Genomic DNA, 20778 nt, shown 5'->3' with positions numbered 1-20778 from the left:
GAACAGACAAGTTGTATCCGGCTAGCTATGTTATATTACATTGATATCGTAAGAAACATCTTCCGGAGAGAATAGTTCCGTTAAGGGTTCCTTTTCCTGGGTGTGCATGCATTTAATGCGCATGTCCAAATTGTGGTGTGAGCACCACGGCTTGTATAACTTCTGGGGGTGCACAATGGAGTGAGTTTTAAAAAAACATCTTTAATTCACCGACCGAATATTCCCTTAAGAACGCTAGCTTTCGGCTTCACCCAGTCTGAGGTACACATCTGGATGACACGGCAGTAACAATCGCAGAGGTGTTCCCTTTATGCCCTAGCCGAACTAACGGGAATGTAGGGCATAAGCACAGGAGCCAGGCAACCCAGCTTGGCCAAAACTTAAGTCATATCGATGCATATAATGGCAAAGAAAAGGTACATATGGAGAAACTCATATGTGAGGAGCTTGATGCTCAAGGAATGGCAAGAACTTCTGTCCGAGAAGCCCCCAGGTACTAGTGGCGCACATGTTTAAAGATGTATGTGCCATTGGTGTGCAGTCTAGCTGCACCAAAGCTTTAAAGCGAGAAAGAAGAAAGTAATCGGAAAAGAGAGAAAAATAATGGAAACTACAGGGGAGGAGGCGACGAACAAGGGGTTTAGCGCTACGCGTAGAATCTCCGGAGTCTGGCTGCGTTCCAGGGGTTCGGCTCGAGGCGATTATCTGATGCATCGCGAAGACGGTACGCTCCTCCAGTGAGAACTTCATCAATTATGAAGGGACCCTCCTATTTGGGCTTGAGTTTGTCCTTTTTCTTCTCCGGGAGGCGTAGAACGAGTTCGCCAATGTTGTAAGTCTTGGCCCGTACTTCTCTGCTTTGATATCTTCTAGCCTGCTGTTGGTAAACTGCTGAATGGGCTTTTGCGACATCGCGTTCCTCCTTCAGGGCATCTAGGCTGTCCTACTGATCGAGCTCGGCTTCTCTCTCTCTTCGTACATACGCACTCTAGGTGAGTCGTGAATAATATCGCAGGGAAATACGGCCTCTGCACCATACACCATGAAGAAAGGTGTGTACCCGGTAGTACGGTTGGGCGTGGGCCGCGGCCCCCAGAGTATGGAGTCGAGCTCCTCAACCCAGTGCCTGTCTGATTCTTTCAAAGACCGCACTAGTCTGGGTTTGATGCCGCTTATAATAAGACCATTGGCGCGTTCGACTTGACCGTTGGTTTGTGGGTGGTAGACGGAGGCGTAATCTAGTTTAATGCCCAAATTAGTACAACAGGTTTTTACCTTGTCAGCTGTGAAATTGGAGCCGTTGTCAGTGATGATGTTGTGTGGGACACCATAACGGTGCACAACATCGGATATGAAGTCTATTACCGGGCCGGACTCAGCCGTTTTGACCGGTTTAGCCTCTATCCACTTAGTGAATTTGTCCACCATAACCAGCAGATATTTTTTCTTGTGGCTTCCCCCTTTAAGGGTTCCAACCATGTAGAGTCCCCAGACCACAAAAGGCCAAGTGATGGGGATTGTTTGTAGGGCAGTGGGGGCGTATGGCTTTGATTGGCAAAGAGTTGGCATCCGACGCAACGTTGGACAAGGTCCTGTGCGTCCGCTCGGGCCGTTAGCCAATAAAACCCTATACGGAAGGCGTTGCTAACAAGGGCCCGAGCTAAGGCGTGGTGGCCGCCGAGTCCGGCATGAATTTCAGCCAAGAGTCGCCGCCCCTCTTCCTCGGATATACATCGTTGAAGTACTCCGATGGCGCTTTTCTTGTAGAGATCTCCATCATGAACCTTGTAGGCCTTTGAGCGCCCGACAATGTAGTGGGCCTCATTCTGGTCCTCATGAAGCTCCTTCCTATTAAGGTAGGCCAGGAAGGGTTCGGTCCATGGGGCAATGACTGCCATGATGAGATGCACCGATGGTGTTATGTCGGTGTTTCTGGGATCTGGGGTTATGTTTCATTCCGGACTAGTATTGCCATTTTCCCCCTGCCACACCACGGATGGATTAAAGAGCCTTTCCAGGAAGATATTAGGTGGGACGGGGTCGCGCTTAGCGCCAATACGAGCAAGAACATCCGCCGCTTGATTACTTTCTCGAGCCACATGATGGAACTCGAGCCCCTCGAACCGGGCCGGCATTTTTATGACTACGTTACGATACGCTGCCATCTTCGGATCTTTAGCGTAAAAATCTCCATTTATTTGAGATATTGCAAGGTTTGAGTCCCCGCGCACTTCTAGGCGTTGTATGCCCATGGAGACAGCCATCCGGAGACCATGCAATAAGGCCTCGTATTCGGCTGCATTATTGGAGTCTGTGTATAGTATTTGGAGAACGTACTGGACGACGTCTCCGGTAGGGGACGTTAAAACGACACCCGCTCCTAACCCTGCCAGCATTTTGGAGCCGTTGAAGTGCATGACCCAATTGGAGTATGTGTCATACTCTTTAGGGAGTTCGGCCTCTGTCCATTCGGCGATGAAGTCGGGCAGTACTTGGGATTTGATAGCTCGACGTGGTTTATATATAATGTCAAATGGCAGGAGCTCAATGGTCCATTTGGCAATTCGGCCCGTAGCATCGCGGTTGTTTATAATGTCGTTGAGTGGTACTTCGGAGGCCACCGTGATCGAACACTCCTGGAAGTAGTGACGGAGCTTTCGGGATGCCATGAAGACCGCGTATGCTATTTTTTGATAATGAGGGTACTGGGATTTGCATGGTGTAAGGACAATAGATACATAGTATACTGACTTCTGAAGCGGGAATTTGTGTCCGTCTTGTTCTCGTTCGACGACGAGTACGTCGCTCACCACCTGATGTGTTGCCGATATGTATAATAACATCGGTTTGCCGGTGTTTGGTGCGGCCAAGATTGGATTGCTCGAAAGAAAGGTTTTTATTTCTTCCAGTCTTGTTGTTGTCGCGTTCGTCCACTTGAAGTGGTCGGTTCGTTGTAGAAGGCGATAGAGTGGCAGTGCCTTTTCTCCTAATCTGGAGATAAAGCGGCTTAGAATTGCCACGCAACCTACGGGTTTTTGAACTTGTTTAAGGTCTGTTGGCTTAGCCAATTGTGACAAAGCTCAGATTTTGGCTGAGTTTGCTTCGATTCCCCTATTGGAGACGATGAAGCCCAGCAGTTTTCCAGCGGGGACGCCGAAGACACACTTTTTCAGGTTGAGTTTGATGTCATACGCCCTGAGGTTGTCGAATGTAAGACGTAAGTCGTCTATTAGTGTTTCCACGTGTCTGGTTTTGATGACGACGTCGTCAACGTAAGCTTCTACTGTTTTACCAATCTGTTTCTCCAGGCATGTTTGGATCATGCGTTGATATTTGGCGTCGGCGTTCTTGAGCCCAAAGGGCATGGTATTGAAGCAGAATGGCCCGTATGGGGTAATAAATGATGTTGCCGCTTGATCGGATTCCTTCATTTTGATTTGATGGTATCCGGAGTATGCATCGAGGAAACACAGTGAGTCATGTCCTGCGGTGGCGTCAATGATTTGATCAATGCGGGGAAGGGGAAAAGGGTCCTTAGGGCAAGCCTTGTTGAGATCCTTAAAATCGACACATAGGCGCCAGGATTTATCTTTCTTTGGTACCATTACCAGGTTTGCCAGCCAGTCTGGATGCTTGATTTCTCTGATGAATCCAGCCTCGATGAGCTTGGCCAGCTCCTCCCCCATGGGTTGTCGCTTAGGTTTGGAAAAGCGCCGGTGTTTGCTTGACTGGTTTAAATCCCTTTAATATGTTGAGGCTATGTTCGGCCAACTTGCGTGGGATCCCTGGCATATCCGAAGTGTGCCAGGCAAATATGTCCCAGTTTTCGCGCAGGAATTCTCGTAGTGCGGCGTCAACTGTTGGGTTCAGGTGAGCTCCGATGGATGCTGTCTTCTTCGGGTCCGTTGGGTGGACCTAGAATTTGGTTATTTCTTCTGCCGGTTTGAACAAGGTGGATTTGGGGTGTTTGTCGAGGATCACATCGTCCCTGTCCACTTTGGAGCGTAGTGCGGTTAATTCTTCGGCCGCGAGGGCTTCGGATAGCGCCTCCAGGGCCTGGGATGCGGTTTTGTTTTCAGCGCGGCGTGCTATGTCCGGATCACTGACGAGAGTGATTATACCGTTTGGTCTGGGAATTTTGAGCTTCATATATCTGTAGTGAGGTATAGCTTGGAAGCGTGTAAAAACATCCCGCCCCAACAGGGCGTGATATCCGCTGCTGAAAGGGGCCACTTGGAAGGTTATTTCTTCGGACCGATAGTTCTCTGGTGATCCGAATACCACGTCAAGTGTGATTTTGCCCGCGCACCGCGCCTCCCGACTAGGAATAATTCCCCGGAAGGTTGTGTTACTTTGTTTGATGTGGCTCCTGTCTATTTCCATTTTATGGAGTGTGTCCTCATAAATGAGATTTAATCCGACACCACCGTCCATGAGGACCTTGGTGAGTCGAAACCCATCCACAATGGGGCTGAGGACTAACGCGGCTGGTGCTCGTACTATTTTGTACTTTGGTTCGTCACCGGCGTTGAATGTTATAGCCGTGTCGTTCCATGGATTTATTACAGCGATTTGGCAGACTTCGTTGAGCTCGTGAAGTGCCCTTTTGTGCTTGTTATTTGAAGCGAATGTCTCGAAGACTGTCAATACTCTTGGGTCGTCGTCTTCTGGGGGGTGTTGTTCTAGGGCGTCCTTGATAAGGATGTCCTCGCCGCTCTTGGCTACCTGTCGTAGTATCCAACATGCTCTAAGGCTGTGGGTTGCCACGGTATCTGTTGTTGTATGTATTTTGCATGGGCCATCGAGCCACCCTTCCAGAACAGTGTTGTGTCATATAGTGGCTTTGTGTTTTTTGACTGTTGGATTGGGCGTGCCACGAGGGTACGCCCTTTTCGCCTGTAGGGGAAGTTGGGTTGGGGCTGGTGGTTCCCAGCGAGCTGCCTGAGTTTCCCAGGTGCTTTCCATCACGCAGTATTTTTGTACGATGGTCGCTAAGTCAGCAAATTTTAGTATTCAGCGGCGATTGATGGCGTTGAGGATTCCTTCGTTCGCATAGTTTTTGCAAAACGCTGATATTGCGTCCTCGTCACGGCAATCTTTTACCTTGTCCTTGACAAGGAGGAATCTGGCCCAAAAGTGGTGGACCTTCTCCTGAGATTGCTGTTTTATGCTCATGAGAGCCTCTATGTCCGGGTGGGTGGGTGAATTAAATCCGAACCCCGACCTAACCGGTTGTCCGGAGTCCGACGACCTTCCGGACTAGACAGTCCGGGTTTCGGAATATCTTCTGATTGTTTGGAACCGCCGTCCGATGCTATGTTCGGAGGGCTGGTCGCGTCCTTTCGCGGGTGAGTATCCGGTTCTTTATGAACAGCGACCAGAACAAAGTCTGTCTTCAATATAGAAGAAGACTCGCCGTCCTACTCCAGGACTACCGCGGTCTGGTGGGTGACCGGTGGAGTTTCGTTTTCTCCCTGATCGGTTTTAGGCCCGATCTGATTGTAATCTGTGACGATTCCCAAAGCGGCGATGCGATGTAGGAGCTCGTTTAAGGACGAAAGCTCAACCGGATCCATCTACTTGGAGTGCTCGAAGTAGATGCGAAGGGGATTTTCGATGGCCCGAGAGGTCATCGTCGGCTCCGCGGCTGAACGTGCGATCATAGTGAAGTCGCTCAGCCAGAGGGTTTGGCCCGAGGCCAAAACTACCCCTGCGGTAATGTTGTCTTTAATGACAAGGCGAGCCATCGAGCCTTTCATCGACGGCACAGTGGAACTCTCAATGAAAGCACCAATGTCGGTGTCAAAACCGGCGGATCTCGGGTAGGAGGCCCCGAACTATGCGTCTAGGATCGATGGTAACAGGAGACAGGGGACACGAAGTTTACCTAGGTTCGGGCCCTCTCTATGGAGGTAATACCCTACTTCCTGCTTGATTGATCTTGATGAATACGAGTATTACCAGAGTTGATCTACCACGAGATCGTAATGGCTAAACCCTAGAAGTCTAGCCTATGTGGGCATGGTAATGAGTATATGTGGTATCCTTTCCGGACCATCCCCCTCGGTTTATATAGACACCGAGGGAATCTAGGGTTTACATGGAGTCGGTTACATAAGAAGGAATCTTCGGTTGCCAAGCTTGCCTTCCACGCCAAGTAGAGCCCAATCCGAACACGGTGCAGTCTTCAGCCTTCATGTCTTCACAGCCCATCAGTCCGGTCCATGAATAACAGGCCGGACGCCCAAGGACCCCTTAGTCCAGGAATCCCTCAGCAGGCGGTTGTACCACAGCACTTGTAGGCCCCAACGCTGGGCCGCAGCCCACTTGCACGACCGGGCCCACTGGCCCAGCGGGTGTCGCCTCCCCAACCCTAGGCAGGGGAGCCCGAGCTTCCGCCGGCGCCGCCGCCGCCGCGGACCCAACCGTTCCCGGCCAGATCGGCCCCGGGCAAGGGAGGAGAAGCAGGCCAGCCTCCTACAACAGCTCCGGCCACCCACGCCTGGTCTCCCCTGCCGGCACTGCACGAGGCGCATGACGAGCCACCGCAGCAGCCCTCCTAGGCCCGTGGCCGCCGGGCGGCCGGGCGCGAACGTGCTCCACCGCCCGACCTTGAAGGAGCCCCCGAGCTCCTCCGCCCGCGCCACGAAGTCGCCGACAAAGCACGCCGTCCGGCCGCGCTCCGCACTCACCTCAGCACCGCACGCCTCCTCGTCGTCGTCGTTGTCCGAACACTCGTCGGCGAGGGCCCAGAATCTGCTCCTCGGCCAGCCGTGCACGCATGGCGGTGGAGAGCCTTGCTTGGTGCCCATCACCGGCTGGACCGCAGTCCACGCGCCCCCCTCGGTGAGGGCACCCGCGGAATGGGCGCACGAGGCCGAGGAGGGCGTGAGATCACCACCCTGGTCGCCCTGGCCGTCTGTCCGTACAGGAGCCGTTGGAAACCTGTAAAGTAGCTATTGCAATTCGAATACTGAAGCAATTCCCCTCTCAATCCCCTTTTCTTACACTTTTTGATTTCTCTGTCAGCTCTGCGCGAACTTGTCCTGAAACTCAAATCTTTTATATACTTTTGTTTAATAAAGAAGATGCATGCATTAGTCAGATGTAGAAGACGGGGATAATCCTTCTTTCCTAAAAAAACCGGCAATAGCGATGGCGGCGTTGTCCACCAGAGCACCAGCACCAGAGTTCTCAGCGTCAGCCGGATCCGACCCCTCAGCACGCTCGTCGGCGATAGGAGACACCGCGGCCATGGGCGCCGGTGGGCTAGACACCTCGCCGGTAGAAGCCGACGCCCTAGCACCTGGTGAAGAGAAGACAGCCTGCGAGCTCTTGCTGGCTGGCGCGGTACCAGGCCCGTCGGCGATAGGAAACACCACGGCCATGGGCGCCGGTGGGCTAGACGCCTCGCCGGTAGAAGCCGACGTCCTAGCACCCGGTGAAGAGAAGGCGGCCTGCGAGCTCTTGCTGGCTGGCGCGGCACCAGGCCCGTCGGCGATAGAAAACACCACGGCCATGGGCGCCGGTGGGCTAGACACCTCGCCCGTAGAAGCCGACGCCCTGGCACCCGATGAAGAGAAGGCGGCCTGCGAGCTCTTGCTGGCTGGCGCGGCACCAGGCCCGTCGGCGATAGAAAACACCACGGCCATGGGTGCTGGTGGGCTAGACGCCTCGCCGGTAGAAGCCGACGCCCTAGCATCCGGTGAAGAGAAGGTGGCCTGCGAGCTCTTGCTGGCTGGCGCGGCAGCAGGGCCGGACTTCCTCGACGCCGTGGCAGACGCGGCCTTCTTCACGACCTCGGGCGCATTTGCAGGAGCGGAGGCTGCGGGCGCCTTCGGCGACTCTGCAGGGGCCTGCGTCGTGCTGGAGGCTGCGACGGCGAGGACAAAGAAGAAGATTGCGACCGCGGCGCGCGCCATTTTGTATGGTTTTTGAAGTGTTGACGGGCGCACCAACGGCGAGGATTGGTCGGGGTCGGGAAGGATGGCTGTGTAGGTGTGTTTCTGGCTTCATTGGGGTGAACTGGAAGGGCGCACGAGGTGAGAGGAATTCATAGGGTGCCATTTCTGCTTGTGAGAGAGAGGACGGGAAGAACTCCCGGAGGGTTCGTGGTCCAGATTGGCATCCTCAGACGTTGGCTGCCCGGCTGTTGCGCGCCGAATTTTGAAGCGTTGTGTGTTAGATGGCCGGTTCAGTTTTTGTGAATAGTTCGAGTTCAGCCAAACTGTTCACCAAAACGAACAAATCAAATGTTCGCCGGCACATTTGAATCGTGTCGAGGATATGGATAGAGGAGCCGGCCATCCTACCGGAGTCATTGTATGTCTCTTTTCTCGGGAAAACTGAATAAAAGTAAACCAAATGTCATTCTCCGGTCATTTCGACAAATGCATCTAGATCAATAGCAATTTATCCATACATTTAAATCTAAAACTACCGGGTTGTTCAACAACTTTCTAAAATTCATCGACCCGTAACCCGCTCCATGGGTTCTGGCAAGTTGTGTCGTGTGTGTTTTTTTATGTGTGTGTGTGTTTTCAGGGCTTGTTGAGCTGTGCCCTCAGGTTTAACCCCATTTGATACTCTGTGTGTGTGGACTTTTTGTGTGTGTATGGTGTGAACCTTTGTTGGATGCTTGGTTCGGGTGGTTTGCTTTATATATAAAGCAGGGCGAAAGCCTTTTTTGATAAAAATTCGTCGACCCCAAAAACAAAAGAACCGGTTGTCGAACCAAAGACCACATTGTGCTATTCAAGAGTGGTCTTCATCTCAAGCTTTCTCTTCTCGAAGTTGAACTTCTTCATGGGCACATGTTCTTGATGCAGACACGTTGTTGCTATGCTTATTGGGCTCTGTGTGAAGGGCTTGCCCTTTTGTTATGTGGTAAATCGTGCACGGGCGTTGAGGCTAGACAATGACGTGATCAGCAAGTTGCAACATTGAGCAAAACAATGAAATGGCCAACACATAGAGCAACAAGAAGCAAAACTTACGAGCTCTTCAAGTAGCGTGCCCCTAGGCCACCTTATTTGCAGTTGCGCATACACACCGCAATACTTGTTGATGGTCTTTTGAATGGCGTGTCACCGATAGAGTAGCGACTTTGCACCACGACCATGGATCACTTTCATCTTGTAGGGCACGTAGTGCTTGTGCTCATGAAACCAAACTTGCACATGTTGACGAAGTGCTGCTGCATTTTGCTACATAGCTTGAAACTACACACTCATGGTCAACCACGCCTCACACAACAATTCATCATTCTTCATCGAGAACGTTGCCATCATGTTTGCTTCAAAGTAAACAACGAGAACTTAAAATTTTGGCAATGTCATTTGGCCGAACAGTTGCCGGATGGAGTGTCCGTCATGGACAGCATCGACGGGAGCGGAGGATACCTGGGCTGCGGACCGATCCGGGTTAAACGGCGGCTTAGTCGGGAGAGCCAGGCGGTGGGTGGGGCAGCATATAGGGTGGTACAGTAGCAGTCTCAACCTTTGAGGGTGCGGATACAGAGCACACCGGGGGAGGGTGACGGAGTGGTGGGAATGGCTCCAGACGGGGTATTTTGGTGGGCCAAGGGTGTTGAAGTCCGACGTGGCGAACGTCCGAACACCCCTATACCTCCCCAGGTTTAGTTCCGGTTAGTGGAATTTTCAACGTCCAGAGCCGTTAGGAAAATTTTGGTGACCGTAGGTGGATGAAAGAAAAGGTTAGGACCGTTCGATCAGGACATGTAGAAGTGATTTGGCGATCCACGTTGGAGTTGCCTCACGAGACAACCATGTGCCATGAGAGACGGGCCTCTGTAATAAATAGGCCACAGAACTTCGAGATGGCACAACCATGCAAGGGAGCTCAACTCAAACCGACACCATGACCGAACCATGGGTTAGAAGAGCACAACGTGGAGGCACAAACTAGCTCGGAAAAGTCGGTCTTCTGAATCACTCACCGATGGACGTTGTCCATCACCAGAGGAGCCCCGTCCGTGCAGCAAAGAACCGATGCCCCAACACCATGCCGGATACACTCCGAGCCGCACAAGCAAGCCCTACCTAACACCACCCGCCGCCGCACGCTGCCCTGGAGGGGAATAGCACACGCCGCCAAGGCCAGGAGCAACGGCCTTAGCCAGATCCCCCACCAGCCGAGCGCCCCCGTGCGAGCTGCTCCACCCACACCTATGTGACGCCACTACATTACGTCCACACACCTTCACCTAGCCGTCATGCCGTCGTCGGCCGCCAGATCAGGACCACACCCCCATGCGCTTGAGGCCCCATGGCCCAGAAAGACAAGCGGGGGATGAAGACGCTCCGCCGCAGCCGCAGTCACACGGGCTTCGCCCGTCGGCGAGCGCTCGCCGGCGGCGATAGGAAGAAGGAAGGAGAGGGAAGGGGAGGGGCATTGGCACTAGGGTTGACGCCGGGTCACTCGCGGGAGCAACATGGGGCCGAGATTGGAATGGGTCAGATTCATTCTATGCATTCTTGAAAGACATTTGACTTCAGTTGATATGGGACATTTGAAAGACAAGCAACAAAGTGTGCTTCTATGAGGGAGTTCCCGCGGGACCTATCCGACGTCATTCAGTTGATATGTTGCTACATTGATGATTGGACGGGTGTCTAGTCTAGAATGTAAAAGCGACGGTGGTTCTCCAAGGAGGATCCAAAAGATGCATAGTGGCAGTGGCGACTGAGGTGTTTGATCGTGCTAAAGGATAGGCACAGGTGGAGTGGCGCATTGCGAGACTACAGACTGTGCATCGTCTTCAACACCTTGAGACCAGAAAAGGTGATCAATACTGTGATATCGTTTTTGGCACAACGCCTAACGATTTGTCCGGCCAAAAAAAAAACTCTAATGGTCTTGTTAAAGAAAACTTCATAAAAAGAAAAGAAAAAACAGTTACCATTTTACCAGCAAGAATAAAGTTTACATACCCGCAAAAAAAAAAGTTTACATGCTGCCTTCATGCCTGCAAGGCTTCGCGTACGTGTATACAGTCACAGATACGCGTCTCTCTAGTGCTTTTGGTTAGCTTGACGTGAATCACATGCTCGTTCAATAGAGGTTTTTTTCTTTTTGGTAACTTCTCTGTCTGTTTGGCCTTTCATGGAGCGCTCCGCACGGTGGCCTCCACCTCCACGTCCGCGTACTCGCTGCCTCGCTCCACGTAGAGGGTAATTCACGGCCGGGAGCAGCTCGCGACGTGGGCACCGCCGCGGCCACCGCGCCCGGCTCGTCACGGGTTGGCTGGCTCTCGCGGAGCACGGCCTATAAATCGTGCCCGCTCTCCCTGAACAATACATCAGCAAACACTCGGCGACACAACAACAACAACAAGCAGCACTGCACTAGCAATCATCTTTGCCTGTTGTAGCTTCTGTAGCTTTTTTCTCCTTTCGTGCACCTTCCGTCCGCGGCTGATCCATGGCGACTGTGATGGCCATGAGCTCCTTCGCCGGCGCGGCCGTCGTGCCGCGCGGCCCGGCCGGCCGCCTCGGCGCCAGGTCTCTGCCAGCGCCGGGCCGCCGCGCCCTCGTCGTCAGGGCACAGAGCGAGGGCCCGAGCGCACCACCGCCGAACAAACCCAAGGTACGTACTCCCAAAGCATGACATGTACTGTATAAGCAGCACGGCGCCGTTGCTAGACTCAGCCCGGCGGCAGGTTTCTGATATTTGCTCCTGGCACAGGCGAGCACCTCGATCTGGGACGCGCTGGCCTTCAGCGGCCCCGCACCGGAGCGCATCAACGGGCGCCTCGCCATGGTGGGCTTCGTGACGGCGCTTGCGGTGGAGGCGGGCCGCGGCGACGGGCTCCTCTCCCAGCTCGGCAGCGGCACCGGGCAGGCGCGGTTCGCCTACACCGTGGCAGTGCTGTCCGTGGCGTCACTGGTGCCGCTGCTCCAGGGCGAGAGCGCCGAGGGCAGGGCCGGCGCCATCATGAACGCCAACGCGGAGCTCTGGAACGGCCGCTTCGCCATGCTCGGCCTCGTTGCTCTGGCGGCCACGGAGATCATCACCGGCGCGCCCTTCATCAACGTTTAAAACTGAATTTGGTGTCCACCGGATAACACGTGTACTTAGCTAATAGGACTTGTAAATGATGATCATCCTCGTATTCTTTGTAGCACTGCTAATTAAAGACGGTTCACCTTTCTTTTTCTCACTCGTATTCTTTGTGGCATTCAATTCAGTACTATGATTCAAATCGAGAAGACATGGATTGGAGATCGAAACAGTTCCCAGAACTTGGGCTCAGTAACTGGTTCAAGCAGACTCACATTTGCCAACTTCAGGGGATTATTTATCCTTACTGGAGTTGCTTCAACTCCTCTTTTGCTAGCATTGATAATTTATTTCTACAAAAAGAAGCACGAGTTAACAAAGACTGTTAGACAATGAGAATCGACCAGAGGAAAGTGGAATGAATGAGGAAAATAGTGAGGCCCAATGAGGAAAATAGTGAGTCCCTACCCCCAAGCTCTAGTTTATTGGATCAACCGAGAATGTTAGGTTTTTGGGGGTCCAGTTTTCCTTATAAACTGGACCAACTCTCTTCTTCTTAATGAAATGCAGGAACCCCCTGCCCCCGCAAGAGGTTTCTCGAAAAGAAAAAAATACACAACAAGCAGGCCAGGAGGAAAGTGGGCTAGAAGTAGTATCTGAGAACTGACAGACAAGCATTGTTATGCCCAACAATGGGTCAATGCCGTTTTCAGGTGTAAAAATAAACTAGCCTGCAAGTGGAACTCATCTGAAGTTCAGTACATTTTTAGCTCCCCTGTTATCTCAGCGAACTCACCTCAGCTAATATGTTCAACCCTGGAAATTATCATTATTGAGCTACATGTGTAATATAAATAGTCATTTGCGCCAGGGTTTAAACTTGTAAACAATTAGAACTGCAAAAACTCATTTTATTTGACTGGCTGCCAATCTCCTGTATTTCTCAAGTATAGCTTGGTTATACCCCCAAAGGCAAGCTCATCTAATTGGGTTCATTGTGCATCTCTAAACTGCTTGTTTATGATGCAATTTTAACAATTAATGTATGTAACCGGCGTATGTTTTTATAAGTGATGTGGTGTCATGAGATATTGATTGAATGCCACTCATCCTCTATGAGATTGACAAGTCAATAGCTTATCCAGACAGAACAGGTTATTACAGTGAGATGATAAATGATAGCATGCATCCTAGCTGAAGTAGTAACCTAGTAGATGCATACCTTCTTACAGAAACTTTAACCTTGACAGTTGAAACCTTCTAGCTTGATCAGCATTGAAGATAACAGGTATGCTACGATCGAGCAGGAGTCAGCGGCTTGGCAATCTTCTCTGTTTCTCGAATCCTTATCAGCTTTTCTACCATAACCATCCCCCTCGCTTTCAATGGTCACCTAGTGAGGGCGGAGTCGCTGAGACAATGATCTGATGTCCCAGGAGAGCACCTCCTTGATCAGATCCTGAAACTCTTCTGCTGAGGCGTAGAATGCCTGCTTTTGTTGCAACAAATTAAGTTTGATGAACTTTAAGTCAGAAACTGGATTTACGGTATATTTGACCAAAAGAACAAACAACATTTTGGTAGAGTACACAAAGAAGATAATAAAAATTTCTGAACAACCATAACACTTACTACATGCGCCCAGCAGTGGGAAAGTGAAGAAATGAAGTGCTCAAAAAGGTGGATAGATTCCACAGTTAATGCACCGTCAACCTACTTGGACAACATATCCAGCATTAGTAGATGGCAAATAATCCAGGAGTAAGCCGATTGGAACGTTGCCATAAGAGGTCCACAAGTGACCCTGCCGCCATCAAGGTTATATTGTACCAAATAAACTATATGTGATACTTTGACAAAAGCACAAAAACTGAACTTTGGCCTATAAACGCATAATAAATAAGATACATCTATTGGATTTTCAAGATACTGAGCTTCCTCTAAATAACATCAAAGTGGAGAAGTTTGTAAGATAAGAAAAAAGTGTAAAACTGCCTACAAGGTGAAGAATAAATATTTTCGGTCATGTAGGATGTTTAGGTAAGAGAAATCATCATCTGAATACAGAAGAGTAGCTATAAACATATACAATCTCGAACGCGTACCATCATGTATTTCGACTCATATACAAAATTAGCATGTTCTGAAGAACAAACAGAAAAATAAATGAGCTGTAAAGATCAAGAGAGTAATGAATGGAGTAACACGCCACATAGCATGTACCACTAACCTGGTAACACCCATCACTATGCAGAGTTCCATCCAAACTACGAAGCAAACTACAAAGACTAACCACAAAATACACCAAGACTAGCACAGACCGCTTCAGCGGCAAACATGACCAAAAGACATCCACTTCTCCAGCTTCATCTAGCCTCAGCCAACCCTTGACCCCTGAATCGGTCCTTGGCAGAGACGCAGAAGGTTGACAACATTGTTCTTGAGAATCTCTGCTCCAGCTTTTGCTCTTCAGCTTGCTCCGGCTTCTGCAAACGTGCCCGATAAAACAAAAGCGAACAAGCGGCAAACACAACATCAAAAGGGGACTTGATGATCTTTTTTCTCAAAGGTTGCTTTGTTGTGTGACGTCCATATGGCCCGACATACTGCAGCCGAACCCATAGTACAGAACTTCTCCCCACTCAGGAAAAAAACATAGCACCAAAAGTACACAAGGAATTTGGGAAGTAATCGGTTCCGAAAACAGAACCCACGGTTCTCCATACCACCCGAGCAACAGGACAAGTAAAAAAACAGTGTTGAGCTGTCTCAACCTGATCACAAAACGAACAGATTTGTGGTTGAAAAGAACCTATTCTAGTATCTCCAAATGCCATATTTGAGAGCTGACATTTTTCTTGTTTGAGATTGGGGAGCTGACATTTGAAAGGATCCCTTTTCAGTTTTCACCAATCAATAGCACAAATTGCAGGAGGGTTGCAAGGAACATGACACATACAGCCCCCTTTCTCTCTAACAGTTTCTACATATTTGCATAAATTAAGAGAAGCAGCCGCGATATACACCTAGGATAGCAGATGTGGTTTGAACTTGCCATGGAGCAGCCACGGCTACCTCAGGGAGAGGAGCGTCGGTGCCTGACGAGAAACGGAGATGTGCCCAATGCAATGTTGTGAATACACCCCTACGAGTAAGGTTGAACGCAAAACCACTGTATAGTCTGTAAATACACCGCTTTGTATCTTTTTTTTCTTAGTTAGACGGACAGTCGCCGTTCGTCTCAGCTATATTCTACTTTGAACACCGACCAATGTTTCTTGATACGTTTGACAGGCCATGAGATATGTGACAGGAAGCACCAAGCCTCAAAGCAACTAACGTACTGGGGGTCAATACACAGCCTAATACATATGCTTCAAATAAACTTCACTGAAGGTCGGGATCCCATCTCCCGGAAACGGGGCAGGTCAGCATAGGAAAACCTTCTTCAACACACAGCAGGAACAACAGGTTCCACTTGGTCTATCTTTATTGGCCGCGAACTAAAATGCGTTCCAGTGGCCATCAACCTGGCTTGGAGCTTATGCAAAAAAATCTGAGTAACTGCATACCATTCATGCATGAAAAACTTTTTTGTTTCGAAAAGGAGGATATACCCCTGGCCTCTGCATCAGAAGATGCACACTGCCATATTATTAATTACTGAAACAATGCCAAGCAAATTTAAGCATTGAGGCCGATCAAACCGATCAGAATGAGAAACCGATCAGAAGATGCATGAAAAACTTACACATGCCCAGTATATCATGTCTCCTCGTTCCATGCACCTCAACGAGTCCCAAGTGGTGGCTTCTCATTCTCTTCAAGAGGCTTGTAATCTGAGCACTCGTTAGCGACATGGGGAGCAGATACTTCAGAAATGACGTCGGCCTTATGCTCCACAAAAGAACCGGCAGGAGAGGCCAGATTATTTTCCTCCTCAGGCTGGCTGTTGCTGAGTTTGTAGTAGCCATCACGAATAACTTGGAGTACTCATCCCAAGGGATGTTATTGGGTTTCTTGTATGCAATTTGTGACCCCCATCCATCCTTAAGAAGGCGCTCACATTTAACAGGGCAGAGGAAGGCTTCAAATGGAGGCTGGCCACCACTGCTTCCAGCAAGCATGCTACAACCCTCGATTTCTTGGTCGGTTTGGGGGCAGTGTTCTGTGCTGATTGCAGCTTTAGATCCATCCTATTCTCTCAAGTTCTTGTGAGAACCATCAGGCAGTTCGAATGTTTTAGATTCGCTCGTCTCTTGGTCGCAAATGTTATGTTCATCCCACTCATCAAACCGTCTAAAGCCGTGCATGTCCTCATACGAACCAAAAGTACACACAGCTTGTTTGGTAAACACTCGGGCAGGGGAATGGAAGTTTGCACAAGGGTGTTTATGAAGGGATTAGGCATGGGAAGTAGATTTTTACTCCCATTCCCTTGTTTGACATATGATGGGAATTGGCGTGGGATAGAACTCTGCTCACGAATTAATAGGGTACCCCCTGGGAATAAATCGGTGGGAATTGGCTTCCTAAACTCCCAGACTCCTTCCCACTTAAACTCCCATTACCTCTAATCAAACAGTGGATTTTTAATCTCCTTACCCCTCAACTCTCATTCCCTATCTCTAATTCCCCCGAACCAAACACGTTGACAAGGAATTTGGGCAGCAATCGGTTCCGAAAACCGTGCATCTACTCGTCATAACTGGAAACATATTCTCCCGTGTCCTCATCCAAATCACGAAATTTATTCACCTTGGCATTTATCTCATGCGCAGCGCTGTTTAGATACTTCTGTCTTGGCATCATAACATCCTGAGGCAAACAACAATGGTACGTAAATCCTAGTTCTTTACACACCTCTTCCACTTTGTCATCAAAATCTCTGGCATCTGGCATGATCACAATTAGAAGTCCCTGCTGTTTTCCATTGAGAGATTCGTCGTTGAATTCGTGCATCTCCCGCAATGCCCATTCTATATCGGTCGGAAGAGCACAATCTGCGTGGGCGGATATCGTCTCCACCGTCGTAAAATCCATCCCAATGTCCACACATGTATTTCTCAGATCATTTATAAATATGGCCGTCTCTTCGGAACTGGTTATATTTGAGAACCTTATGCAGGCCCAGCTTCTTTTCACTCTTCCTCTTTTGACCTGTCTCATGGAGATAAAATGCTCAATCTGCTCAATCCCTGCGCTATCAGAAGAGCCACCGATATGACTTGCCTCAGGTTTCTTCTTCTTCTCTTCATGAGTGTCGTGGCTTGCCTCGGGCTCAGGAAGCTTCTTCTCCAGAGGAGTGCCTAACGATGGCAATGAGGAAAATCCAGCCACATAATCATGTTCACCCCGCTCATCAAACAGTTCAAAGTCAATCATGTCCTCAGACGAACAAAACAGACTACCTGATGATATCTCCTCATCAGAACTGGAGACACAATAATCTCCAGTGTCCCCATCCAAATCACAAAATTCTTTGGAGTCACCATCTTCACTTTTCTTCACCTTGGCATTTATCTCATGCGCAGCGCTGTTTAGATACTCCTGTTTTAGCATCACAACATCCTGAGGCAGGCAACAATGGTACGTAAATCCGAGTTCTTTACACACCTCTTCCACTTATCAAAATCTCTGGCATCTGGCATGATCACTATTAGAAGTCCCAGCTGTTTTCCATCAAGACATTTGTCGTTGAATTCGTGCATCTCCCGCAATGCCCATTCTAAGAGCACAATCTGCGTGGGCGGATATCGTCTGCACCGTCGTAAAATCCATTCCGAGGTCCACGCATGCATTTCTCAGATCATATATAAATATGTGCGTCTCTTTCGGACTGACTATATTTGAGAACCTTATGCAGGCCCAGGTTATTTTCACTCTTCTTCTTTTGACCTGTCTCGTGGAGATGAGATGTTCAATCTGCTCAATCCCTGCACTATCAGAAGAGCCATAGATGTGATTTGCCTCAGGTTTCTTCTGATTCTGCTCATCGGTGTCGTGGCTTGCCTCAGGCTCAGGAGGCTTCTTCTCCAGTGGAGCACCTAACGATGGCAATGAGGAAAACCCAGCCGGGTAGTGCCTGCCCGTGACACCTCCCCCGTGTACATCCCCACCCCCGTCCCCGCCGGGGGCTTGCATCCCGCACCCGCAAGCAGCACTTGAGCGGTGAGTCAAAGACGCGCTATGGCAGGCGGCCGGAGCGGCGGCGCGTTGATCTGGTGGAGGTCGGAGTGAGCAGCGCTGGGACAGGGCGCGGCGGTCGTGGCCTCGTGCCGGCGGCGCAGTCGGGCAAGGGAAAGTTTAGATGGGCTAGGGTTTCTTTTGGGCCTTCTGAGGTTTTGTCCAAGGCGCGCCTTCTTCTTCTTTTTCTTAGGCTAGCTATAGGGGGGTAACTTGAGTAGTAACTTAACATATCCCAAAACAATTTTGCTTATGTGGCAAGTATTTAATGAAGAAAGAGGTGTTTGTGGTAACATAATATGTTACTGTAACATAGCGCTTCCCGAGGCAAAATGAGTCTATGAGCTAATAAATGAAACTATCTATGACACTACTACTTAGTTACTTTACATTATAAAGGTAGTAATTTAGACTAGTGTCATGTGCATGACACTAGTATAAGTTACTCCCCACTATGACCAGCCTTATACGCGAGGAGCTACTCAGCGTGAATCAAGTGGGGTTTTGTGTCGAAAGTGCTCATTTGATCCCGAGCTCACATGCTCTCTCATAAATAGTAAAATCCAAAAAAATGGTAAAATTATTTTTTTGTAAACATTAATGAATGTTTTAGCTGCCTGCATATTTGTGTGATGAAATGACATTCGTGGAGGTCTGGACAAAAACTCCATGTCTGTCATGTGTCTTCTTTTTAATGGCACCTTAATTTATGGGGACTCGGCAGTGATGAATCGATTGAATTGGCGTCATTGCCAATCATTCGATGGTGCGCGAGACAACAATCTCCCGTCGTGTAGCCTTTGCAACAAGGTCTGTTTTGCGCTTAATATGAACCATGTTTCGATAACATATGGACATAGCCTCACGACATCGGGCTTGTTGCAGGGCCGCTTGTCTCTGCAGCAAAGCTCTTGTCTGGCAATGAGCCATGCTTATGCACGTGACATCCATCCATGGAGCCGAGGGTCTCCAAATGAAACTCCATCTCCGAGTTGGTCCATGGGATGAGATCTATGTGGGCAGAGAAGGAGGGGCGCTGGGGAAGAGGATGCGTCAAGGGATGAGGCGTTGTGGGTCTCCACTCGAGCTCTCCCGCCTGATATCATCCATGGTACTAGTAGGAGGACAAGGTTGAGGAAGAAGGGATGCGGTGGATGAGGACCCGTGAGACACGTGTCATCCGATCGAGGCGGTCGACAAGGCATGAGTAATCCGTCAGGTGATTATAAAATCAATTCGGTATAATTATTGTCATGATATACTATATATATATATATATATATATATATATATATATATATATATATATATATATATATATATATATAATACAACAATATTAGCACGTCATAAGCCATTCGGTAGTGACCATTGTGGGGGCACACTGGACGTCCTCGATTGAAAAGCTCATTTGGATTGACACCAGATATGGACATGTTCAGCTTGACCGTGGCTCTGACCCTGTCCAATTTGTAAAGCCGGAAATGGGGATTTGGATTCTTTCTCACTGCATATGCAATCAAGTTTGCTGAGATGAGTGATCCTCCCAACACAGTGGCGAACTCTTCCACTATGGTTAGTAATTGCGGATGGTTCATCGGGTTTGCGCTTCCGAACGCCAATGCCTTGAACAGGTACTTGTACTCCTCGAATGGGAGACAATTAAAAGAAATAGGTTTGGCGGTTCCAAATTTCTTTAAGTTTTCATTCCGACCTAGGATTATCATCTTGTTTCCTCTGACCATGCTCATAATAGATGAATAAAATGTTGCCCAATCATTATCATCTACATCAGAAACAAATTCGACAACTACCAGTGTCCTCTCTTACAACCGTTCTTGATCTATTGTTTTGAAGAGATCATCTCCATTCATGCTAGAATAAGGTTCTCCCCGCCTAGCCCTGGTTCCAGTGGCGCGTCTAGCAGTGTCGGTGGACATGTGGAGGTGTGTCTCCGCCGGATTTATCTTTGGTGGGTTTTCTTGGAACTGGTCGTCATTCATCTACGTTCGTGTCTTTAGGTTGGATCATTCTGATCTACGATACTCTTCATCGTTCTGTTGCGCTAGCCCTATGGGGTCTTAGCACGACAACTTCCAGGTTATCTACTAGAACAAGTTTTGTCTAGCTTTAGCAAGGGAGAAGCGATGATAGCTAGGTGATTTACAGAGCTTGATGTAACTTTTATTATTTTTGTCATGATTGAAGATGAATAGATCGAAAGTTTTTCCGCAATAAAAAAAAGAACACAACTTCTCATCATCGCATACATGTGCAAGGGCCAGGCATGTAAGGACGTTGCAGCAAGAAGCTGGTGATCTGCTGCTTCTCGACATGCCAACCAAACACGAAGGGGCCGACGTGAAGGTAGGCGTCATAGGGGGGGTCTAGGCAAGATGCGCTCGGCTCGCATCTGCCCAAGAGTATGAAAACTCCTATCAAGGCCCAGGCCAATGACACTGTCCCAAACGCATGAGTTTGCTGAATTTTCAGCAAAAGGGCGCCGAAATAGTCGGTCACTAGCCACACAAGAGATGTGAGGAGCTCCAAGGCATGATTTTCTGGAAATTA

The 20778-nt window shown here is 49.4% G+C and overlaps 1 protein-coding gene across 1 annotated transcript; it reads left to right on the top strand.

Annotated features, from left to right (window-relative positions):
* Window positions 1-11323: 11323 nt before the first annotated feature.
* Window positions 11324-12181, top strand: LOC119334292 (low molecular mass early light-inducible protein HV90, chloroplastic-like). The gene is made up of 2 exons (XM_037606886.1): window positions 11324-11607; window positions 11707-12181. Exons 1-2 carry the CDS (start codon window positions 11443-11445, stop codon window positions 12058-12060), a joined length of 519 nt encoding a protein of 172 aa, XP_037462783.1. The 5' UTR covers window positions 11324-11442; the 3' UTR covers window positions 12061-12181.
* The last annotated feature ends 8597 nt before the right edge of the window (window positions 12182-20778 follow it).

The sequence above is a fragment of the Triticum dicoccoides genome, chromosome 7A (assembly GCF_002162155.2).
Source record: "Triticum dicoccoides isolate Atlit2015 ecotype Zavitan chromosome 7A, WEW_v2.0, whole genome shotgun sequence".
Taxonomy (NCBI): Eukaryota; Viridiplantae; Streptophyta; class Magnoliopsida; order Poales; family Poaceae; genus Triticum; species Triticum dicoccoides.
The sequence above is the reverse complement of the archived record's forward strand: the minus strand, read 5'-3'. Positions and strand labels throughout refer to the sequence as shown.

Excerpts from the sequence above, each read along its gene's own strand:
- LOC119334292 (XM_037606886.1), top strand. The coding sequence starts at position 11,443 with ATGGCGACTGTGATGGCCATGAGCTCCTTCGCCGGCGCGGCCGTCGTG. Across the intron at positions 11,608-11,706 it reads CACCGCCGAACAAACCCAAG|GCGAGCACCTCGATCTGGGA; the intron begins GTACGTACTCCC and ends CTCCTGGCACAG.